Source organism: Poecilia reticulata, chromosome 5 (assembly GCF_904066995.2).
Source record: "Poecilia reticulata chromosome 5, P_reticulata-male-v2, whole genome shotgun sequence".
Taxonomy (NCBI): domain Eukaryota; kingdom Metazoa; phylum Chordata; class Actinopteri; order Cyprinodontiformes; family Poeciliidae; genus Poecilia; species Poecilia reticulata.
Window position 1 is genome coordinate 30,520,279 of NC_088834.1, and position 26,282 is coordinate 30,546,560.

The 26,282-nt window shown below is 40.7% G+C and overlaps 1 protein-coding gene across 3 annotated transcripts in view; it reads left to right on the top strand.

Moving 5' to 3' along the window:
• The window catches only part of cntn4 (contactin 4), a 250,708-nt gene that overhangs the window by 164,739 nt on the left and 59,687 nt on the right, over nucleotides 1–26,282 (top strand). For all 3 annotated transcript variants that reach the window (XM_081607459.1, XM_081607460.1, XM_008410160.3), the window contains 3 exons: nucleotides 1,037–1,176; nucleotides 7,558–7,687; nucleotides 9,174–9,324. In XM_081607459.1, coding sequence (XP_081463585.1) covers nucleotides 1,037–1,176; nucleotides 7,558–7,687; nucleotides 9,174–9,324 — 421 coding nt within the window. The remainder of the gene's footprint in view (nucleotides 1–1,036; nucleotides 1,177–7,557; nucleotides 7,688–9,173; nucleotides 9,325–26,282) is intronic.

Sequence of the window (26,282 nt, forward strand, 5' to 3'; positions counted from 1 at the left end):
TTGTTTTTTTAGGGGGGGTTTTTTCGTATTATGTGCAACAGCTTTAAATAAATTTGTTTTGTATGTATTGATGAAAAACTTCCACATAATAAGTCAAATATGGTACAATGAGTCTATTATATAAAATGTCATGAACTCATTCTAAGTCAATACTGTCAATAGTTCATTTCTTGTTTATTATGGTTTCCAAATATCATAAATTTAGTCTTATCTAAATGTTATGATAATTTATTGTTTTTGAACCATTGTTTTAATTCTTTTATTTATGTAGTGACCGTTATTCATTTAGTCGGTTGACTTAGTTATTTTATTTTATTTTTTTTGGTTAGTCGGTTGATGGATGTGTTGCTGATGAATTCTTGGTTAGCTGGCTGATTTGTTGATTTATTGTATGGGTGGTCGGTTGGTTGGCTGACTTGCTGGCTGCTTGGTTAGTTATATGTTTGGTTGCTTTGTTTAATGGTTGGTGAGTTAGTAGCCTTGTTGGTTGACTCATTCATTTTTGATTTTGTGGCTGCTTGTGCTGTTGACTGGTTGGTTAGTCAGTTTATTGGTTTGATAGTGGTCTGGTTGATTGCTTGGTTTGGTGGGTGGCTGATTAGTTATTTGGGCATTCAGTTGTCTTTCTGGATAGATGGTTAGTTGGGTGGGTTACCTGATGGGTTTTTTGTGATGAACCTGATTGGTTCATAGCAAACCTGATTGGTTAGATAGATGGATGGTTGATTGATTGATTAGTTGGATGGATGATGGATGGATGATGGATGCAACCGTCCAACCAACCATGAATGGTTGCATGGATGGTTTATTCAAGAAAAAAACAGCAGGATGTCAGGGGTATTTGTCCATTTCTGAAAACTGCCCACGGTTCAACTGAATAAACTGATCTTGTACTAAATTTTATAAGAGAGTTGCCTTGGTCACATAGTTCAAATTTGACTTTTTACTCCCATTTATTTTTATGACTTGTATGTTAATTGTTGAACAACTTTTTCAAATCAGTAATCCTGTTTACTTTGCCTTTCCATGTTTCCAGCTCCACCTCATCTCATCGAGAAACCCCAAGACGTCCAAAAGTTCATCGATGACTCGCTGGTGTGGGAGTGCAAAGCCACAGGGAAACCGAAACCCTCGTACAGATGGATGAAGAACGGAGAAAACCTGGAATCTACAGAGGTGAGGTCTGCCAAATGTCTCCACGCTCACAAAGTCCAAAACTTAAACATGGGGCACACTAACACCTTTTTACAAATTGCACTCTCAATCTTAGTAGGAAATGAAGAATACCAAACATTCATACTAAGCACACCTTTCTCTGTATTAATTATTGTCATCCACAAATAAAGCATTTATTTCAAAGGTTTTTAACCATGCCCCCTTGTGCTGCGTAGAACAAAGAAACAGGCCAAGTGTTTAAAGGCGCCGTGATGTAGAAGATACACTAATCATCTGCTAAATCTCTTCTTACCAACCTCAGTTATTAATTCTGTGCCACCGCAGATGTGAAAAGCAGGATTTTTTTTCAGACTCAAGGCTTAATTCATTCCTTTGTGCTTCCTGCCCCCTCAGTTTCCCCACAAGAAATTCTCCATCTCATCTTGGCATATGGAAAAGTGTGATTTCTTTATTATTTATATTAGATAATTACATTTGATGTTTTTTCCCTTTTTTCTGAGTACTTTTAAGCTGACTGATTGGACACTGCGTCACAGCTTGCATTTGATAAATAAACTGCCAATATGTTAATTTGCTTCTTTATGCAAAGATGGTGACAAACACACCGGAGGACACAGATCAGTACTTGAGTGTTGTACATGAGGTAGGAACAAACCCGGGTCTGTCACCACATAACCCGAGGCAGCGCTCCACTCAGCGCAGCCTCTTTCACATAAAAAACAGATTTAGTTTACTGTCAGGGGAGCACAATCAACAGTCTGTTTTGCCAACAGCAATGTCTTTTATCAACATCTTTTTATAGTGGTGCAAAAAAAAAATTTCCCTCTTGTTTCTTATAAGGTAGTTTCTTAAAAAGATTTAATATTCTATTACATTTGATGAGATTTATTTTCTTATCTTTATGTGGATGTACTTAGGAATTTATGATGGGATAAATAAATTCAAACTGTAGCGCTCGGAGTAAATGGCTAACCCAGTCACCTGTCTGGGGATGAGGCAGTGCTTGGAGTGTGATTAAAGGTTACATCGACTAACCCTGACGTTTGTGAAGCACATTCCTCCTTAATATAGACATAATAAATGGATATATTCAGAAAGCATGGGTGAATGGATTAATCAGCGAAGGGTGCTGCATTGTTTGAAATGCCACCATTAACCACTGCTGCTTAATGAGTGGAAGAGGGAAAGGTCAGCAGTGTGAGGAGCAGTGGTGGGGGGGCACTGGTTGTTAGTTATTACTGGGAATCGATTGAGGTCTTTTTTGAGTTGCTTCTTCACTAAACTGTATTTCTGCTGATAGTTTTCTGCCTGGGAAGAAGCAGCCGCCCTGTAAGAGGGAACGATCGGCCATTTTGATGGTTGTCCTGAATGTGCTGTATTTGTGTTAAGGTACAAGACATCCTAGGGAGGCAAAGAAAGCCTTGTGACTGTGCAGACAAAACATGCTTTTTGTCTGCGCAGCTGCTGATTTCAGATTTTTAGCCCAGCTGAACCACAGAATTCATCTCTGGAACTTTGACTACACTTTTATAGGGGATGATAATGAGGCAATATGTACAATCTTTAAAACAAAGAAGAAATAATAAGTCAAATGTATTCTTGTTTTCCCTTAGAGACAGTCTAACTGTCAAAAGTACTTATAATACATTGATACCTATAGAGCATTCCTGTCCCAGTCCACACGCACAATCGACGCTATCTCAGTAGTCAGACCTGTTTGCAGATGTATGTGGAGAGTCCCAGTCTTGGACTCCCCAAAATGTTTTTCATTTTCTTCCTTCTCTTCGTTCTCTTTTAGAAAATACTAAAAGGTTTGTGCGCTTTGTATTTTTTAAATTCACCGCTGGCTGTCATTTTCTGACAGTAACTGCGTTGTCACGGGGCGCCTTTCACTTAAAGCTGCAGCACGTAACTTTCATAAAAATATTTTGACATATTTGTTGAGACTGTCACCATGTGATGACAGCATAGTATGAGAAAGATAAAATGTGAAAAAATGTAGCTCCTTCCTTCTCCCAATGCTAACTAGAAGCAACCATTGAGAGCCAGGAGTTGGGTGTTAGCGTTGAAAATCATGCCCGTGTGCATGCCGCTTAGCCCCTCATCATTGCACTCTTCTACAATATAGCTTCTCTCAGTCAGCATAGTCTGCAGTGAATACTAATTTAGCAGCAAGTACATGAAAATGATTGTCAGTGCCAAGACCCTCCTCCTGGCTCTGATTGGCTGTTTTCGGTCAGGAGCGTAGCATTTCTTGAGATCGATCTTTTCACATATGATCTGTCTCATTTTATACTGTCATGACATGGTGATAGTTTTAACAAATATGTCAAATATGCAGCTTTAAGGGGGGGAGTAGCACAAGTTTCATTTCAAAGCTGAATTTCTTGGGACACCATATGCTGCTGGTGTGCGCTGCCTTTTACACAGCCTGGCATACACAGGGTTCACAGTATCTGGAAGCAATTGATATGAAAATGGAAATCAGCGTATTACCGCATAATGTGAGGAATTTATCACAAGTATGAGGCAGCTGTAGAATGTGATTGACCTGGGGTCCAGGTAGGTGATGGAGCACCAATGTTCCGATAACAGCGACTAATGTATCCACGTGGTATCATCAGTGTTTTTTATCTTTGCTTTTTTGAATGAGTGACTAAGTGATTACATCATTGCTACACTGATGATACCACCATCGATCCCATGCAAGTGGAGTCATATACATAACCATTACTTTCCCTAATTATGCTGAAGTTGGAGCGTTTCTCCTGCAGGCTCAGGGCTGTAATACACCCGGCTCCGGAGACCTCATGACACAGAATTTGATCAGTATTCACAGCGAAACTAAACATCCACACATCAACAAACTATACTGTAAATCAGAGCAGATACTTCAGTCCTGGTGTGACTTTTCAATACACAGTCATATTTAAAAATTAGAATATGTGTTCCCTAACCTATTTCATTTTTTTCACTTTGTGAATAAAATTGGTGAAATAAATTAACTTTATTAATATATAAACTTTATTTGTAAATAGATTTACAAAGTTAATTTATTTATAGTCAATAACTTTAAATATTATTCAATAGTATAGCATAGATTATGGCATGAGCTGTCTGTGGGGATGCTTTTATTGCATTAACCATCGCCAACAATTAACAATTTTCAGACAAATTCATTTCTTATTCCTCTTCTTTTTTCTCAGCTTTTGAGTGAGAATGCTTCAGTTTCCAGTCTGGGGATCTGCCATCGTGGTTCTTTTTATGACCCACCGGGTGAAAAACTAATGCTTTATCTGAATGTTCCTTTTCTTCCGGCTGTTTCCGTCTGAAGGACTTCAATCTCTTGATTTATTGTCAATGGCCTCAGGATTAGGACGGCTATGCAATTAAAAGAAAACTCTACCGAGAAAGAAGATTTAGTTCCTATAGAGGATGGATGACTTACTGTAGTGGACTACTTGAACTGGGGGTTTCCCTTATAGACATCTCAAGTAAAAGTTTCAGATTTTAGGTAGTGAGTTATCCCATTAAAGGCAGGTTAACTGCTGTAGTTAAGGGGAGATGGTTAAAATTCCCTGACTTGCTTGTTAATCGGTGCTGTATCAAAGTAAGTAGGCTCAGTTTAAAGGTTTTGTTCCTCTCACTGCAAGCCACCTGGGAGCTTTGTTCATGTCTGCTGCTGTGCTTGCTTTTCAGTCGAGCGCATATGGTAAATTAATCAAAGATCTTTGGAAACAATAAGCAGATTTATCTTGCAGTTCTGCTCTGGTGAATAATAATAGTTTGCAGCTCTGTAGTAGCATTTTCCTTTTCTTATGTTTTGAAGATTAAACTCCGGAGATTAAGATTCATTTTGACTGATTCAGTTGTTGCTTTCTGTTACTTTTATATTTCCATATTTAAGAAAGGCAGTGAAGAGATTTCAGTTTTTTCTTAAACTCTTGGGTATTGCCTATCAATTTGAAAAAGAATACATGTTGAGTTTTACACTTATTAAGAAAGAGACAGAGAGAGAAGTTTTAGAAATTAAAGGGGCAGGGACATTACATTATATTATCAAAACATACCTGGAGTATTGCCTTGATTCTTTTGTGCATGTTTGATTAATCTTTTAATATCCATGACAGCCATTCAGCTGTTCAAAAATGCCTGGTTGGACTTAGTGCTGGCTTTGAGGATGCAGCTCCTCCTCATAGTTACAGATTCCAAGTTTCCACCTCACAGAACAACTCTTCCCCACTCAGCTCCTTCAGACTAACCAGCAGCAATTAGCAAACACCTGGTGGAACTGCTGAGGTCATTATAGGAGCTACTTCTCAGAACAATGCTGGTAAAAGTGTTATGAAAGGGACTTCAATCCCTCTTGCTTAAAAAAGGAGCCATGTTGTGACAACTTCCTAAAGGCGGAGTTTCAGAACGAGTAGGAGTTTTTAAAGAGACAGAGGCCCAATTTCAAGGTGTTAAATAATTTTCTCAAGACATATTTAATATATATAGCATTTTCATAACTGCAGTTAAGATAGTTACTGGATTGTGCCATAAAATGGCACTATGTGTCTGAAAGCCTTTTACATTATGGGATAAAAATATCATCTTTTTTCTTGTGGTTTTGTGTCTAAAAAAAGAAAAATCTGCCACATATTCACTCTTATGCTCTAAAAATGGGTCAAACATGGATTGTGGACTCTTCCAATAAAGGTCAAGAACAGTGTGTAACAAACATAAATAATGAGTACATACCACTACAACAGTCCAGCAGCAATCAGATGCAATATTTTCAAATATCAACACTAGAAATTCATTTATATATCTATATATAATTTAACATTGTGCATTTTTTTATCAACCAAATCAGTTCAGTGTTCAGTTCACATGACATGGCCAATCACTTTTGCATTGCAGAAGGGGTGCAGATGGTCCCCCCAGGTCCCAGAGCCAAAAACTGCTGATTTTAGAGGAATGTCATGGCTAATTAATAGCAGCTGTAAATGGGAGTGCTTCGCTCCTGCACAGACTGATACCCGCCACCATTTGCCTGGCTCGCCAGAAGGGATGCTTGCCCCTGCACATCCAGAGCTGCTGAGCATTATGGAAATTTCCGGCACAACCTGCTCAAATGCAGGATTAGTTTGTGATCTCTCAGTGAGGACAGCCTCCGTTTTCATGTGACAGCGCCTTAATCCTCCCTTCCCTTTGCGTCTGGAGTTCAAATGGGCTCTAATGACACTGAAGGTGAGTCGGAGGAAAACACGGGAGATGGAGGGCATGGAAAGCCGAAACCTCACACAGCTGCAGAGACGGAAGACAGGCCCTAAAACATTTACTGCTTGTACTAAGGAGGGATAGAAGAACTTGCGATAAGACCAACATTTTACTGAACTGAGCCAAAAAACAGATACAGTCAAATATTGGTATCATAACGCAGGTTTGCCATCTCAAAGACAAATAAGCTTCGCACTTGAACTTGAAGATATTTTAACAACCAAAAACAATAAGGAGAAAGGAGGTGAAAACCACACAAAGCCACAACTTTACACAAAATTAATCATTAAATATTTGTAAACAAAATTGCAGTTCAAAACATTTTTAACCATCAAAATGGAAACTATTGAGCTCATTTTAGCCATTAGCTTAACCTGAGCCAATGATTCAGTGCGCTGCATCTTAGCACAAATTTGTAGGATCAGCAAGATGCTAAGTTTATACCAACGGAACAACTAAATCTGTTATAATCTGGTATTGCAGGAACTCGGTTTCTTACTGACAGGCATTTATCTCAATAAGCAGAAAGACTTTGTTGGAGATTAAATTCTCAGCTGACCAAGTGATCCAGCCCAGTTTTTGGTTCATCGTGCTCCGCAGCCGTTAAACACATTTTAATTTGATGCCTCAACGATGAGCTTGATTTCCCCTGCAGGGGACTGAATCTGATAGTCCAAACAGATGAAGAGAAGCTCAGAGCATTACCAGGTACACATCACTTAGTATGTAAAGGGCATACCTACGGGATCTGCAAAGCAATTTTCCGATGTTATGATATTCCTTCCCCTCTTATCCCCTCCTTCTGCTGAAGGGGAAACAGGCCCTGTGGTGCAGCAGGGTGTGTGTGTGTGTGTGTGTGTGTGGGGGGGGGGGGTGATATAAATAGGGCATGGTTTTATTTCTCTCTCATAAACATGTAGATTGATTAGGGTCATTTTCTGCTAGCCTGCTTCCATCCACCCAAGCCTTTCCCTCCATTAGTGATGAAAACCTAGATTTATTGCCACGTCTGTCACTTCTGCACCATATTTCACAGGCCCGCCGCGTGGCTGTTTCTATGTAGATGAGCACTGGGGGAAAAAGGCATATTAAAGGTGTGTGTCTTTGTGTCCACAGGAGCGCGTACAGGTTGCCAATGGGATTCTGTCAATCAGTCGGCTAACCCTGTCCGACACCGGAATGTACCAGTGTGTGGCTGGGAATAAGCACGGCGAGGTGTACTCCAACGCAGAGCTCCGAGTCATAGGTGAGGCTCAGCGTCTTTGTGGCCTAGAGAGAAACAAGCTATGATACGGGGAACAACTGTGATAGTTATAATGTGTAATATTTTTTTTTAAAAAGTAAACAAAATAATCTATAAAATGTATTTATCGATTACATTTATTTTATGCAGACAGAACAAGCAACCAAATGAAAGTAGCTGCGTTTCCATTTCAAATGTTCGCAAATCTTCGTTGATATGCTGCTAATATAAAAAAAACACAATTTCACAATTGAAAGAATAAGTTAGGTTAAAATCATATGTGAATACGCTTGTTCACATGTTAAGTCATTAAAAATCATTTCAGCGACGGATGTAAACAGTACACGAGATATATTATATTCATAATTCATTCATGGCATTAGTATTCATAATCCATCAGCCAAGCAGAGGAGATGTCAGCATTTTATTGAGGAGTTGGAACGACAAGCCCCGCCTACTTGGGCCTATTTGTGGCATTTTGGGGAAATTGTAGTTGACAATTTTATGGATTCAACATGTTTCAATAACATAATTTTTATGAACTGTGTGATGCTGTGAGAGTTCAGGTGGAGCCAGCTGCACATTGTCCAGAAAAAACAGAACAAACCATCATCCTCCCACCACTTCCTGTCATCTCCTTCAGCATTTTCACCAGTAGTAACATTTGGTTGTTGATCATGACTCATGTGATTCGACAAAAGTTTTTCCATTGCAGTTTTGCAAACTATAACTATTTTGATATGACCAAAAAAACCATCTCATTCAAACTCAAAACCTTTTATTGAAAAACGTGAGTCTGAGCAAATTTATCTTTGTAATTTCAATTTGTGCAATTTTGTGGTTAATGAAGCACAGCTAGTGTATGGCCGTCCTGCTGCAATGAAAAAAAAAATATTCTAGACATCTTCATCAAACTTTCCCTCGTCTATAATGCAGTTTGATTTGTCTCCCTCCCTGTACGCCTTTTGACCACTAATTGAAAAGCATTAATTATAAGATGAATGTGTCTGACTGACGGTGATCATCAGATTTGTTCTGCTGAGAAGTCTTGACCCATCTGCCTTGTCAAGATTTTCAGTCTTCAATCTCAGTCTCTGTTCCTCCTTCAGACTTCAACATCCAGATGATGTTCATGCAAAACTCTCTGGTCAAAGGAAACAACTACTGAGTGGTTTGAGATGGTAGCGTAGCTACAAATCAGACTTAAAACAAAGGGGGAGAATCACATGCTGTCTGACAGAGAATAATACTAATAAACCAACATCAAACTCCACATCAGATGTCTGATTGCTAATTATGCAATCTCATCTCTTTGAATTACCCATGGTGGGAAATTCTGCTTCTTAATGAGCTCATTTTGAAAAAAAAAAAAAAACAGCCCGCAGTGTGACGTGTTTAACAGGAGATAAGTGGTCAGAGATAAATTAGACAAAAGAAAGTCTTCAAAGAGATGGTTTAACAGATGATTGTTGCAATTCTCTTCTATCAGCTGTTGCCCCAGATTTTTCTCACAATCAACTGAAGAGTCAGATGCTGGTGAAAGTGGGAGGAGACATCCTCATCGAGTGCAAGCCCAAGATGTCTCCTTGGGGCGTGATCTCATGGCGGAAGGGCAGCGAACCCCTGGAGGGGAGCAGCAGGTAAAACAACGTTTCACGCGGTTTGGTCGCTTCTGTCTCTCTGCCAGAACTGCTGGAGATTTCCCCTCATATGTGGTCATTACCATTAGTAAGGTCGAGATTCTTGAAGTACTCTTCAAGAATCTCAGCCAGGCAACAACAAATTGTGTGGATCTGTGTTTGAACAAAATGAAGATGGCCTAACAGATGAACATGAAGCTGCTTAGGGTTGCAAAGTGGAAGGAAAGCATTTCTATCCATTCTGTTCAACCCCTCAAGTTACCTTGTAGAACAACTTTTCTCCATGATTACAGATACAACTCTTTAACATCAGTTCTCAGGTAACTCCACAGATTCTCAGTTGGATATAAATCTGGACTGGGTTGGTCTAACTCTTCAAGATGCTTTGATTGAAACTGTTCTGTAGAGTTTGGCTGATGGTCCATCTTGAAGGTAAAGCTGCAGTTTTAAGTCTTTTGCTGCTTCTAACAGAATTTCCACCAGGAAGTGTCCATCTTGCTATCAGACACCATCAGTTTCTCCTGTCTCCTATAAAGAAATGCATCCTCTACAGGAAAATGTTGCTGCCTCCATGTTTTACTGAGGGAATGATAAGTTTAGGTTCAATGTTAGTTTTTTGCTGCTACATGGCTTATGACTTCTTATGCCTTTGTTTCAACACTTTCCAACTCTTCCATAAAAGTTAGATTGGTGTGGTGCACAGCTGATACTTGTCTAGTGAAAAGAGTGACATACCTGAGCTGTAGATCTGTGCAGCTCCTCCAGGCTTAAGGCATCCATACTTGGGCATCCATTGTGTGGAAGTTGGTGTGTAGTCAAAGTGGGTTCAAAGTGGGTAACTGACAGACGTCTATGCATAGGTACATTTTTACGATCATGCACTCAGTATGGGAACTGTGTTCACATCCAGCTGTTTTGTATGTGACACAGACCTGATGAGGGCGAGTCGGTACAATCAACCAGACTGCCACTTTGCACCAATAACAGTTGTGCAGTAGAGAAGAAACGGTGCTAGATGACCAATTAACTAAACAAACTTGCATGTTTCCATTAGTACTGTGAGAATGAAAGAAATTTGCCATGAGAAATGTAGGAAATCGGTACTTTCACCTATGAAATCTCAACCGTCTGTGGTTCAAACACTCACTGCTCATCCCCCTTGCTCAAAGAATATATACAGTATGTCCTTGTATGTACCAAGGGCCTCTTGATTTATTTTCAGATTAAAGGCTCTCTCATACTCAGGTCTACTTCCCCATGGAGGTCTGTGTGTATTCAAGGTAGAATCAATGAGTACTCAAAGCAGATGTCCACCAGACATGCCTGTGCATAGGCCAATCTTTATGACCATGTACTCAGTGTTGCACAGTAAGCTTGTTTGCAGGAACAGTGTTCACATCAAACTACTTAGTATGCCACACCGAGGTGATAAGGTTATTAGTTGGAACCATCTTGAGGACAAAATGTAGGAAATCAGTTTACTCAACAATAAAATCTCAGCCATCCATGGATAGTGAGAGCCTTATTGCTGTGCATGTCCATTTGATGAGTTTAGCCTAACATACTTTTCGTATGTTAGGATGTTGTGTTGAACAGTGCAGAGAGATGTTCAAACATAATACATTTGCTGGTCTTCGCAGTGTTGTTTGTTCATGGTTTCCTCTAACAACAAAACTTTGAAATTCAGTCCCAATCTCTAGGAATTAGGTGACTTCTGAATGTGATTATTTGCACTGTATTTTATTGAGGGGTATCAAATACTAATAGTTTATACTATTTATTGTTTTCTCCACTACCTGAAGACCCTGAATTTCTTTGTTTGAAACCATTCCAGTGTAAGCTGCAGGTCAAATCCTGACAAGGATTTCATATTTACTTTATTCTGAAAATGTAAACATGCCATCCTGACCCAAATACCTTAGTTTCTCAGTACTGCCTGGAAATACTGTCAATAAAAACTATAAAACAGAACGAGTTGAAAATGTCAGTAATGGTGGAGCCAAAGTTGGAATGAATGTCTGGTAGCTGTTCATGGATCATATAACTGGTATGAAGGGAACAGTGTTACTAATACATCACTATCACTTTCTACACACACTACACAGAACGCCGTCAAATGTCACACTTGTAGACTAATTGGACAAACTGTCACACATTCACCTGTATCACTGCAAAGAAGAAAAGTGCTGACCTGGAGTTCTATGACCACAATGAGAGAGCAATGCAGTGTTCCCTCTCAGTCTGGACCAGTTCATTTTCTGTTGCACTCACAAAAGAGAAGCAATGTTAATCAAAGGTTACTGATGTGCAATCAATACAACAGTCCTGTTCTGATCTCCACTAGGACTTTTCTGTGTGTAGTTTTATGTTTTCTCCTTACATGCATGAGTTTCCTGACCACACTGTAGCTGCAGCTTTTTACTGCTTTGGACGGGCAGAGAAAACAAAGGGATAGAAATACAAAGTTTGTAAAATTAACTACATAAGGTGAGGGTTTTGCCAATAGAGAAGTTAATGTAGCAAAGTTATGAATGGGCTCTTTACCAGCTGGTATGATGCTATAATTGAAACCAGAAGTTTACATACACTGAATAAAAAGATGCATGCACCTTTTTTCTGTCTGAAGTTAAATCAGAGTTAAGGCTTGTTTTAGGTAAGTTAGAAAATAAGTTCTGCCTACTAAATACCATAATAATGAGAGAACATGTGAGAGATGTATTTATTAATATCTTAAAAATCAGAAGTTTATAGGTGGTCTAATAAATTAAGCCAGTTACTTTCCTGTTTTTACAAGTTCTCTTAGAAGGAAGAGTCCCTTTAATATTACCACATTACCTTCTCAGTAAACTGTTTTGTGTTTTATACAATCATTCTAGATCTTAAAATTCCAATATTGCGATGACAGAGATATGAATTACTTTGCTGAGTTATTTTGATATAAGTTTCCAAACCAGGATTTGAAGGTAAGTTAGAGATACTGTGCAGGTGTTTTAAATTCATATACCCAAGGTACATTTCAAAATGATTTAGTGAAATGTAACACAAGATATATTACAAAATCAATAGGAGGCTGAAATGCCAACGCAGCCAGGGAACAACAAAGCAATATTTTTTTATCTTTTTCATCGCTACAGAAAAGCTGTGCACCAGTGACCACCGTGTTGTTGGTTTAGCAAGCAGAGTTCTTTAATAGGAATAGTTTTGAATTTGTAATATGGCACCTTTTTTGAATTGCTGTGTAATGCCTAAACTTAACTTGTGGGGTGTTTTCAAAGAGTCTAGCAGTGCATTTTGAAATGCAGGGAAATTCTTCATTCTATCTCCAGAGGGATTCCAATGCTCTCCTCACATGCGGTAGCAGCCGGCTGAGAGGAAGAGAACAGCGTGAGGCCTAACTGAGTAATGGATAATGGGATCCACTGTGTTTTATCAGCAGCTCTTTGGTGGGGGCCAAACAGACCAGCTGCTGAGTAAATTCAAAGTGCTAATCAAGTAGTTTTCACCTCAGTGGGGAGGGTGGAGGCTCCAGAAATCAAATGAGTCCACTCCTGACACGCTGCCAAGCTTCAGAGGAGCAGAGGGCGATCCCACAGTCCGACCTTGCGTGACCTCGGCGATGTGATTGTCTGCTTCACGTAACGTTGGAGCGTGTCTGCCTGGGTGAAGTGTGAAGTCTGGCCCTGAAGCATCACTGCTGGCAGGGGGGGGTCACCCAGTGGGTGTCAGCACCCGAGCGCGGCTTCGTTCCGACAGCAGGGCTGTGTGCTCAGCGTCTTGCCAAGGTTTTGCATATACACAAAGCAGTGTTGTTGCTTGTCAAACAAAAGTGGAAGGGGGATTTGCATAGTGGTTTCGCTCCTGGTGCCCTTCAGTTGCCCTGTGCCACTTCAATCACGCTGCACTCAGACCTTTTTGAATCTGTTGATTTGAGTTTATTGTTCAGAGTGATTTCAAATGTCTGGGACTGGAGTGTTAAACAGCCGTCGCGACAGAGTGATTAACCAATCAGAGTTGTTGGTAATGGTGCTTTGGTGGAATTTATTTTCATCAAATTCATCTGCGTCTTGCATTTTTTGTCTTCTGTTAATATATTGTTGGAAAAGTCTTAAAAAGCTCAGAATTTATTATTATTCGTAGCTGAATACTATGAATAATATTATTATTCAAAATTACAAAAAATATTTGTAATTCCACATCTAATTCCCTGTTATGTTGTAACAGCATCCATCCATCCATCCATCCATCCATCCATCCATCCATACATACATACATACATACATACATACATACATACATACATACATACATACATACATACATACATACATACATACATACATACATACATACATACATACATTTATTTTCTAGTGCTAATCCCTAATGTGGTCATGAAGGGTGCTGGTGCTGGTCTCCAGTGGTCAACGAGTGAGAGGCGGGGTCATCTGGGACACCAGTGCAACACAGAGACAAACAGGACAAACAACCATGCACACACACATGCATGCGCACGCACGCAAGCACACACACAAACACACATTTTGTAATTTTGTTAGTTTAGTAAACTATGATAACCTTATCACATATATCAGGTGAACTAATGATATATGCAGGTGTGAAAGTAAGGGGGTACGGCAGGGTACTGCGGACCCCTAAAAGATTTAGAGGGGGTACCTGCAAGAGAGGGGAGCAGCTGTCTGCTGTAAAGAATCAATGGGTTCACTGTGCAGCCGCGACTGCGCCCACTAATCAGCCGTGACTGATTAGTTTTTCAATAACAATCTAAAACACGACTTAATCAGTTAATAAATAGCTTTTTTCTCATTTCATATTGTTTCTGAATTGTTCGTGCTTTGCTAGAGCAGCGGTGCAACACGACGATCGCGGACGGTTTTGAGTCGATCTCGGCATTAGGAGACAAACTGAACGCCGTCAGGAGGCTGAGAGCAACCGCAGTGAAGTTAGTTTCAAGTTGGATATTCGATATTCGAGCTCCGGGGAGTAGCGGCGTTTAGCTAAAGGTTGATCCGATTTATGAACGCTAATGTCGGCCGGCGGTTCTCCACCGCTCCCGGCCGCAGCGCCCGAAGGTTCACTTAGGGACTGTCAACAAATTACCGAACCAAACCTTCCTGTCAAAGAATGTTAATAGATGCCTTGAATTGTAACACAATAACTAATTGAAAGTGCTATTTCATGCTTTTACATGAGACTCAATATCATCTATTAAATTTTAAAGTCATATAATATTTCAATTATTTTAATATTAAATAATAGAATGTTCTCTTCAATAGCTTCCAGGTCATGTGACCTATTGATTCAAAATCACTTCCAAATAATTATACTAGTCTCTATAGATGAGGCACAAACTTTTGTTTTCCATTTTTAGCCATTTTCCATTTTTTAGGAATTTTTTGGTCAAAATTGAGGGTTTTTCTTCAATAGCTTCCAGGTCATGTGACCTGTTGACTAAAAATCACTTTCAAATAATTATACTAGTCTCTATAGATGAGGCACAAACTTTTGTTTTCCATTTTTAGCCATTTTCCATTTTTTTAGGATTTATTTGGTTAAAACTGAGGGTTTTTCTTCAATAGCTTCCAGGTCATGTGACCTGTTGACTAAAAATCACTTTCAAATAATTATACTAGTCTCTATAGATGAGGCACAAACTTTTGTTTTCCATTTTTAGCCATTTTCCATTTTTTAGGAATTTTTTGGTCAAAATTGAGGGTTTTTCTTCAATACCTTCCAGGTCATGTGACCTGTTGACTCAAAATCACTTTCAAATAATTATACTAGTCTCTATAGATGAGGCACAAACTTTTGTTTTCCATTTTTAGCCATTTTCCATTTTTTTAGGATTTTTTTGGTTAAAACTGAGGGTTTTTCTTCAATAGCTTCCAGGTCATGTGACCTATTGACTCAAAATCACTTTCAAATAATTATACTAGTCTCTATAGATGAGGCACAAACTTTTGTTTTCCATTTTTAGCCATTTTTCATTTTTTAGGAATTTCTTGACTCAAAATTGAGGGTTTTTCTTCAATAGCTTCCAGGTCATGTGACCTGTTGACTTAAAATCACTTTCAAATAATTATACTAGTCTCTATAGATGAGGCACAAACTTTTGTTTTCCATTTTTAGCCATTTTCCATTTTTTAGGAATTTTTTGGTCAAAATTGAGGGTTTTTCTTCAATAGCTTCCAGGTCATGTGACCTGTTGACTCAAATTCACTTTCAAATAATTATACTAGTCTCTATAGATGAGGCACAAACTTTTGTTTTCCATTTTTAGCCATTTTTCATTTTTTAGGAATTTCTTGACTCAAAATTGAGGGTTTTTCTTCAATAGCTTCCAGGTCATGTGACCTGTTGACTTAAATTCACTTCCAAATAATTATACTAGTCTCTATAGATGAGGCACAAACTTTTGTTTTCCATTTTTAGCCATTTTTCATTTTTTAGGAATTTCTTGACTCAAAATTGAGGGTTTTTCTTCAATAGCTTCCAGGTCATGTGACCTGTTGACTTAAATTCACTTCCAAATAATTATACTAGTCTCTATAGATGAGGCACAAACTTTTGTTTTCCATTTTTAGCCATTTTTCATTTTTTAGGAATTTCTTGACTCAAAATTGAGGGTTTTTCTTCAATAGCTTCCAGGTCATGTGACCTGTTGACTCAAATTCACTTCCAAATAATTATACTAGTCTCTATAGATGAGGCACAAACTTTTGTTTTCCATTTTTAGCCATTTTCCATTTTTTAGGAATTTTTTGGTCAAAATTGAGGGTTTTTCTTCAATAGCTTCCAGGTCATGTGACCTGTTGACTTAAATTCACTTCCAAATAATTATACTAGTCTCTATAGATGAGGCACAAACTTTTGTTTTCCATTTTTAGCCATTTTTCATTTTTTAGGAATTTCTTGACTCAAAATTGAGGGTTTTTCTTCAATAGCTTCCAGGTCATGTGACCTGTTGACTTAAATTCACTTCCAAATAATTATACTAGTCTCTATAGATGAGGCACAAACTTTTGTTTTCCATTTTTAGCCATTTTTCATTTTTTAGGAATTTCTTGACTCAAAATTGAGGGTTTTTCTTCAATAGCTTCCAGGTCATGTGACCTGTTGACTCAAATTCACTTCCAAATAATTATACTAGTCTCTATAGATGAGGCACAAACTTTTGTTTTCCATTTTTAGCCATTTTCCATTTTTTAGGAATTTTTTGGTCAAAATTGAGGGTTTTTCTTCAATAGCTTCCAGGTCATGTGACCTATTGACTCAAAATCACTTTCAAATAATTATACTAGTCTCTATAGATGAGGCACAAACTTTTGTTTTCCATTTTTAGCCATTTTCCATTTTTTAGGAATTTTTTGGTCAAAATTGAGGGTTTTTCTTCAATAGCTTCCAGGTCATGTGACCTGTTGACTCAAATTCACTTTCAAATAATTATACTAGTCTCTATAGATGAGGCACAAACTTTTGTTTTCCATTTTTAGCCATTTTTCATTTTTTAGGAATTTCTTGACTCAAAATTGATGTGATGGACGTTTTATCACAGGGCATTGAATGTCACTTCTCTGGTGGGAGCCTGAGCTGGTGTGTGAGGTTGAGAGGTTCTAACTAGAAATAGTCTCATCTCATCGCATGACTCGAGATGGGAGCCGTGCGTTAATTAATGGAACATTAATTAACAATCTGATATGCAGCGAGAAAATGTAATGTTTCAGTTGTTGGCTGTTTCTATGACTTTTTATTTTTGTAATTTTATGGTGTAAAGCTCTTTGAAATGCCTTGTTGAAATGTGATATGTAAATAAAATTTGATTAGATTTTTTTTATTTGGGGGGTTTCTGTCCGAGACCACGTTCTGCACAACCAGCGTTTTGAAGGGATCCATTTTGGTGGCCTTGGGATCACGCCTCTGCTTTTGGCAGATGATGTGGCCCTTCTGGCTTCATCATGTCGTGATCTACAGCTTCACTGGAGCAGTAGTAGTAGTAGCAGCCGAGTGTGAAGCGGCCAGGAGGAGGATCAGTACCTCCAGATCCAAAGCCATGGTCTTGAGCTCGAAAAGTCAGGTAAGATTTTCCTGACCCAGGTGGAGGAGTTTAAGCATCTTAGCATCTTGCTCATTGTTGGAGTTCATTCATTTCTGTCTCTGTTCACCACCCATGTTCATTAACCAGTTTCAGGACCCGACCAGAACCACTCATTGTAAATTGAGAAATAATGAGATTTGGTTATATATAAAAACAAGCTTTAATGCCAAAAGATGATCAAATTTCACAATCCATACATATCCAAATGGAACATCATGCTTCTTAGGTTACATTCATCGTCCAGCTCTGGGGCCAAGTGACAAGAAGCCAAGTGAGGCAAAGATTGTAGCAAGTTTAGCTTTTTATTCATCTCTGCAATCTGAACCCTCCATGAACTGTACTCTAATCAGTTTCAGTCTGTTTACATATGACTGCCAGCAGTCACATATAAACATGGTTATGTATGCTTCAGCATGTGAGGCAGATGAAAGAGGCTAAAAGAGATGGAGGAAAATGCAGAATCCATAACATTAAGAATGAGGAGAAAATGGAACAGGAGATCAATAGACGGATTGGCGTAGCGTCTGCAGTGAAGTGGGAGCTGGACCAGTCTGTCGTGGTGAACAGGCAGCTGGATCAAAAAGGAAGGTCTCTGTTTGCCAGTCGATCTACGTCCCTACCTTTATCTATGGCATTGGTTTAAGGGTCTTGACTGAAAGAACAAAATTACAAACACAAGCGGCCAAAATTATGTTTTTCCATACGTTGTCTGGGCTCTCCCTTAGTGACAGGATGAGAAGCTCAGTCATCCAGGAGGGACTCAGAGTAGAGCCGCTGATTTTTCACTTTGAGAGGAGCCAGCTGAGGTGGGTCAGGCATCAGATTAGAATGCCTCCTTGGCGCCTCCCTAGTGAGGTCTTTTGGGCACGTCCTACCAGGAGGAGGCCCACAGGAAGACCCAGGACACGCTGGATGGACTATGTCTCTCAGCTGGCCTGGGAACGCCTTGGGATTCCCCTGGAGGAGCTGGGGGGAGGGAAGTCTGGGCCTCTGCTGACCCCTAAACCCGACTGCGGACAAGGGGAAGATGATTGATTGATTGAATTTTCTTAATAGCTTATGGGTCATGTGACCAATTTATTCAAAATAAATGTAAAATTATTCTACTAGACTAGGTGGTGCACACTCATACCTATTCCATTTAACCCTTTTTGTTCCTTGTCAGTGGGTCACATGAAATGTAAGCTATTAAACACCAATCATATTTTTTAATTTAAATTATGGAAAAAAAATTTAAAATATCTAAAATGGGGAAATAAGGAGGGTGCCTCATCTCTATTGATTTATAAAGCAATTTCAAAGTGGTTTTGAATCAATAGGACAAATGTCTTGGAAGCTAAACAAAAACATACTAAAATTTGACAAGTAAAATTGCTAAAAAATAAAGTATTAAAATAGAAAACAAATGACTGTGCCTCATCTATACAGACTGATAGAACAATTTCACACAGATTTTGAATCAACAGGTCACATGACCTGGAAGCTATTGAAGAAAAACCCTCAATTTTGAGTAAAAAATTCCTAAAAAATGGAAAATGGCTAAAAATGGAAAACAAAAGTTTGTGCCTCATCTATAGAGACTAGTATAATTATTTGGAAGTGATTTTGAATCAATAGGTCACATGACCTGGAAGCTATTGAAGAAAAACCCTCAGTTTTAACCAAAAAAATCCTAAAAAAAATGGAAAATGACTAAAAATGGAAAACAAAAGTTTGTGCCTCATCTATAGAGACTAGTATAATTATTTGGAAGTGATTTTGAATCAACAGGTCACATGACCTGGAAGCTATTGAAGAAAAACCCTCAATTTTGAATAAAAAATTCCTAAAAAAATGGAAAATGGCTAAAAATGGAAAACAAAAGTTTGTGCCTCATCTATAGAGACTAGTATAATTATTTGGAAGTGATTTTGAATCAACAGGTCACATGACCTGGAAGCTATTGAAGAAAAACCCTCAATTTTGAATAAAAAATTCCTAAAAAAATGGAAAATGGCTAAAAATGGAAAACAAAAGTTTGTGCCTCATCTATAGAGACTAGTATAATTATTTGGAAGTGATTTTGAATCAACAGGTCACATGACCTGGAAGGTATTGAAAAAAAACCCTCAGTTTTAACCAAAAAAATCCTAAAAAAATGGAAAATGGCTAAAAATGGAAAACTAAAGTTTGTGCCTCATCTATAGAGACTAGTATAATTATTTGGAAGTGATTTTGAATCAATAGGTCACATGACCTGGAAGCTATTGAAGAAAAACCCTCAATTTTGAGTAAAAAAATTCCTAAAAAATGGAAAATGGCTAAAAATGGAAAACAAAAGTTTGTGCCTCATCTATAGAGACTAGTATAATTATTTGAAAGTGATTTTAAGTCAACAGGTCACATGACCTGGAAGCTATTGAAAAAAACCCCTCAGTTTTAACCAAAAAAATCCTAAAAAAATGGAAAATGGCTAAAAATGGAAAACAAAAGTTTGTGCCTCATCTATAGAGACTAGTATAATTATTTGGAAGTGATTTTGAGTCAATAGGTCACATGACCTGGAAGCTATTGAAGAAAAACCCTCAATTTTGAATAAAAAATTCCTAAAAAAAATGGAAAATGGCTAAAAATGGAAAACAAAAGTTTGTGCCTCATCTATAGAGACTAGTATAATTATTTGAAAGTGAATTTAAGTCAACAGGTCACATGACCTGGAAGCTATTGAAAAAAAACCCTCAGTTTTAACCAAAAAAATCCTAAAAAAATGGAAAATGGCTAAAAATGGAAAACTAAAGTTTGTGCCTCATCTATAGAGACTAGTATAATTATTTGGAAGTGATTTTGAATCAATAGGTCACATGACCTGGAAGCTATTGAAGAAAAACCCTCAATTTTGAGTAAAAAAATTCCTAAAAAATGGAAAATGGCTAAAAATGGAAAACAAAAGTTTGTGCCTCATCTATAGAGACTAGTATAATTATTTGAAAGTGATTTTGAGTCAACAGGTCACATGACCTGGAAGCTATTGAAGAAAAACCCTCAATTTTGACCAAAAAATTCCTAAAAAATGGAAAATGGCTAAAAATGGAAAACAAAAGTTTGTGCCTCATCTATAGAGACTAGTATAATTATTTGGAAGTGATTTTGAATCAATAGGTCACATGACCTGGAAGCTATTGAAGAGAACATTCTATTATTTAATATTAAAATAATTGAAATATTATATGACTTTAAAATTTAATAGATGATATTGAGTCTCATGTAAAAGCATGAAATAGCACTTTCAATTAGTTATTGTGTTACAATTCAAGGCATCTAAGACCCCTATGATGAGTAATAACTTTGGACTGCGTTTTCCCTCGCCCGGACGCGGGTCACCGGGGCCCCACTCTGGAGCCAGGCCTGGAGGTGGGGCACGATGGCGAGCGCCTGGTGGCCGGGCTTTTACCCATGGAGCCCGGCCGGGCTCAGCCCGAAGAGGAGACGTGGGTCCCCCTTCCGATGGGCTCACCACCTGTCCGAGGGGCCAAAGGGGTCGGGTGCATTGTGCTATGGGCGGCAGCCAAGGGAGGGGACCCTGGCGGTCTGATCCTCGGCTGCAGAAGCTGGCTCTTGGGACGTGGAACGTCACCTCTCTGGTGGGGAAGGAGCCGGAGCTAGTGTGCGAGGCTGATAGGTTCCGGCTAGAAATAGTCGGCCTCACCTCGACGCATGGTTCTGGTTCTGGAACCAGTCTCCTTGAGAGGGGCTGGACGTACTTCCACTCTGGAGTTGCCCACGGTGAGAGGCGCCGGGCTGGAGTGGGCATACTTGTTGCCCCCCATTTGGGCGCCTGTACGTTGGGGTTCACCCCGTTGAACGAGAGGGTAGCCTCCCTCCGCCTACGGGTGGGGGGACGGGTTCTGACTGTTGTTTGTGCTTACGGGCCGAACGGCAGTTCAGATTACCCACCCTTCTTGGAGTCCTTAGAGGGGGTACTGGAGAGTGCCCCTCCTGGGGACTCCCTTGTTCTGCTGGGAGACTTCAACGCTCACGTGGGCAATGACAGTGAGACCTGGAGAGGCGTGGTTGGGAGGAACGGCCCCCCCGATCTGAACCCAAGCGGTGTTCTGTTGTTGGACTTCTGTGCTCGTCACGGATTGTCCATCACGAACACCATGTTCAGGCATAAGGGCGTCCATATGTGCACTTGGCACCAGGACGCCCTAGGCCGCAGTTCGATGATTGACTTTGTCATCGTCTCATCGGATTTGCGGCCGTATGTCTTGGACACTCGGGTGAAGAGAGGTGCGGAGCTGTCCACTGACCACTACCTGGTGACGAGTTGGCTCCGGTGGTGGGGGAGGAAGCCGGTCAGACCTGGCAGGCCCAAACGTATAGTGAGGGTCTGCTGGGAACGTCTGGCGGAGTCCCCTGTGAGACGGAGCTTCAACTCTCATCTCTGGCAGAACTTCGAACACGTTCCGGGGGAGGTGGGGGACATTGAGTCTGAGTGGACCATGTTCCGTACCTCCATTGCCGAGGCGGCCTATCGGAGCTGCGGCCGCAAGGTTGTTGGTGCCTGTCGCGGCGGCAACCCTCGAACCCGTTGGTGGACACCTTCGGTGAGGGATGCTGTCAAGCTGAAGAAGGAGTCCTACCGGGCCTTTTTGGCCTGTGGGACTCCAGAAGCAGCTGATGGGTACCGGCGGGCGAAACGGCATGCGGCTCGGGTTGTCGCTGAGGCAAAAACTCGGGCGTGGGAGGAGTTTGGAGAGGCCATGGAGACAGACTTCCGTACGGCTTCGAGGCGATTCTGGTCCACCATCCGGCGTCTCAGGAGGGGGAAGCAGTGCAGCACCAACACTGTTTATAGTGGGGATGGTGCGCTGCTGACCTCAACTCGGGACGTTGTGGGCCGGTGGGCGGAATACTTCGAAGACCTCCTCAATCCCACCAACATGCCTTCTGTTGAGGAAGCTGAGCATGGGGACTCTGGGCTGGGCTCTCCAATCTCTGGGGACGAGGTCGCCGAGGTGGTCAAAAAGCTCCTCGGTGGCAGGGCCCCGGGGGTGGATGAGATCCGCCCGGAGTTCCTTAAGGCTCTGGATGTTGCAGGGTTGTGTTGGCTAACGCGACTCTGCAATATCGCATGGACATCGGGGGCAGTTCCCCTGGACTGGCAGACTGGGGTGGTGGTCCCCCTGTTTAAAAAGGGGGATCGGAGGGTGTGCTCCAATTACAGGGGGATCACACTCTTAAGCCTCCCTGGTAAGGTCTATTCAGGGGTCCTGGAGAGGAGGGTCCGTCGGATAGTCGAACCTCGGATTCAGGAAGAGCAGTGTGGTTTCCGTCCTGGTCGTGGAACACTGGACCAGCTCTACACCCTCAGCGGGGTCCTGGAGGGTGCATGGGAGTTCGCCCAACCAGTCTACATGTGTTTTGTGGACTTGGAGAAGGCGTTCGACCGTGTCCCTCGGGGGGCCCTGTGGGGGGTACTCCGGGAGTATGGGGTACCGGGCCCTTTGATACGGGCTGTCAGGTCCCTGTATGACCGGTGTCAGAGTCTGGTCCGCATTGCCGGCAGTAAGTCGGGCTCGTTTCCGGTGAGAGTTGGACTCCGCCAAGGCTGCCCTTTGTCACCGATTCTGTTCATTACTTTTATGGACAGAATTTCTAGGCGCAGCCAAGGTGTTGAGGGGATCCGTTTTGGTGGCCTTAGGATCGCATCTCTGCTTTTTGCGGATGATGTGGTCCTGTTGGCTTCATCGGAACATGATCTGCAGCTCTCACTGGAGCGGTTCGCAGCCGAGTGTGAAGCGGCCGGGATGAGGCTCAGTGCCTCCAAATCCGAGGCCATGGTCTTGAGCCGGAAAAGGGTAGAGTGCCTTCTCCGGGTCAGGGGGGTCGTCCTGCCTCAAGTGGAGGAGTTTAAGTATCTGGGGATCTTGTTCACGAATGAGGGAAGAAGGGAGCGGGAGATCGACAGGCGGATTGGGGCAGCGTCTACTGTGAAGCGGGCGCTGTACCGGTCCGTCGTGGTGAAGAGAGAGCTGAGCCAAAAAGCGAAGCTCTCGATTTACCGGTCGATCTACGTTCCCACCCTCATCTATGGTCATGAGCTTTGGGTCATGACCGAAAGAACGAGATCACGGGTACAAGCGGCCGAAATGGGTTTCCTCCGCAGGGTGGCTGGGCTCTCCCTTAGAGATAGGGTGAGAAGCTCGGTCATCCGGGAGGGACTCAGAGTAGAGCCGCTGCTCCTCCACGTCGAGAGGAGCCAGTTGAGGTGGCTCGGGCATCTGGTCAGGATGCCTCCTGGACGCCTCCCTGGTGAGGTGTTCCAGGCACGTCCCACCGGGAGGAGGCCTCAGGGAAGACCCAGGACATGCTAGAGGGACTATGTCTCTCGGCTGGCCTGGGAACGCCTTGAGATTCCCCCGGAGGAGCTGGAAGAAGTGGCTGGGGAGAGGGAAGTCTGGGCCTCCCTTCTGAAGCTGCTGCCCCCGCGACCCGACCCCGGATAAGCGGAAGAAAATGGATGGATGGATGGATGACATGAAGGTTTGGTTCGGTAATTTGTTGACAGTCCCTAAGTGAACCTTCGGGCGCTGCGGCCGGGAGCGGTGGAGAACCGCCGGCCGACATTAGCGTTCATAAATCGGATCAACCTTTAGCTAAACGCCGCTACTCCCCGGAGCTCGAATATCGAATATCCAACTTGAAACTAACTTCACTGCGGTCTGAGACCAGCACGTCCTCCTCTGACTCGTTTAAAACGTTCGTAACTTTATTAAAGAACAACAACAAAAAAATCAACAAAATGTGTTCAAATTAATGACCCAACAACAATAATAATCTCAGTAATTATTGTTTCTGTGTGTTTCGGTTCCATTACCAAAATAACTAGCAGAGCAGGAGTTTAAATTTAACTCATCAACCACCAATGTGTTCAGGGAGGATTATTAATAATCGCAAAATAAATATCAAGCCTGCAAACCTAATATTGTAACGGACTGAATGTCTCTGGTCGGCTTGTGGAGCGCAGGAGGTTGCCATGGCAACGGTCGTGCTTAAATCACAGAAAGACGAAGCATAAAAATGTACGAGTGGTTTAAAGTTGATCACCTGTTCAGGTTGCTTTACCTTTGTCTTGGCGCCTCACAGCCGCTGTAGTTTCTGAACTTTCAGAACTTTCAATAAACGACAAGCTTGGACTAATTACCTCGTTCTTTGTGAGTATACGTCAATCACAACTAACATCAAACACGGTAAATAAGTTTCATTAAGTGTTTAACAAACAAATGGCTTACCGCGATAATTATGTGAAATTAAATGAATTGTGTAATATAAAAAAATGTTTGGTGCTTGGCTCACAGACTGAGAGGCTTTTCCTCTAACAAACACTTTTTTTGCCTCTTTTTTAGTGGAAATATTGATGTTGATGAGATTTTCTCTAAAATAATAACCTTTTTCAACCTTTATAGCTCCACTGTTGAAAATGAGGCTCTAACATTCACAAATTACATTGAAATAAAATCCAGTCCAACATCTGGTTTGAGGTGATTCCTCTGGATCCTGTTGGAGGAAAAATATCCCAACTTCAGAAGATGAGCTTTAACCTAACAGAGCTCTGTGGTTCCTCCTATCAGTATGAGATTCAGGGTGAGGAGGCGCCATGTTAGGAAGATGAAGTGAAAGCTGCAGGATCTTCAGAACAAACAGGTCATGATGGGCTACTGATTATCCCTCTGTCTGGACACAGGATCAATAGAACCAGTTTAAAAGCTAAAATGAATGGTTATATGCCAGACATGGAAAACTGGGATGCAATCCATGCCATGATGTTCAGGATTTAGGTCTCATAGCATCTCAAGGTGTGAACATTGCAGCCAGTGGACTGAGAGAGGAAATACAGCTTTATTTTGTAGCAATTCAACAGCTACCCAGCTTTTATACACACACACACACGCACGCACGCACACAGGCACGCACATGCACACACACACACACACACACATAAAAAATATAAAATTTACTTTTTTTTTGTCATAGTACCCCCAAGAATTTAAAACTACTTTGACCCCTGGATATATGTTCACCTACACATATATCAAGGTAATTATGGAATTAAATTTTATTCCATAATTCCCTTGACTTTTGAACTCAGTTATTTTGTATTATATTGCAGAAATCTGTCATTTTGCTTCAGTTATCTTAGTCCTGGATTCCTCAAAACCTTAGAAATTGCTTTGAAAGTCTTTCCAGATATGCAGATGATACAAACTTTGTTTTTCATCTGTTTTTGAATTTCTTTAGATTGAAATATGATATGTTTTTTTAGAGCTTTCAGCCTATTTCATGCTGCCAGACAAGTTCTAGTTAAGTGAGTTCAGGTCAGGGTGTGGCGGGGGAAATTACTCCAAAACTAATGGTTATTTACAATCATTTCCAGAGTTACCAATGGGAGAAATTATGACTTCTAATAGGGTCAGTTTGGTTTTTGATGGGCTTCTTCCCCTGGTCAGTGAACTCATCATTTGAAAACTGCTTTTTGAATTTTCTCAAGTCATTTCTGTCAGATCTGGAGAATTTAAGTGTCACAAAAAAGAAGAAATTTCATCCATCCATTCAGTTTTTGTCCTTGCTTTCAAAGTTTTAAAACAGGAAGGTGAATGAATACTTTTACATTTTTGTAAACCTTCCTACCATGAAGGTTTACATTAGAGCAGAATCTAATGTACATAATTAATGCATCTTAATTATCTACATTAGAAGTTTGTATGACTCTGCAGTCACATTTTAAAGCAATATGTAACGATACTTTAAAACAAAGATCAACCTTATCATATTTTAACACCTACTTGATTTTCTGCTTTTATTT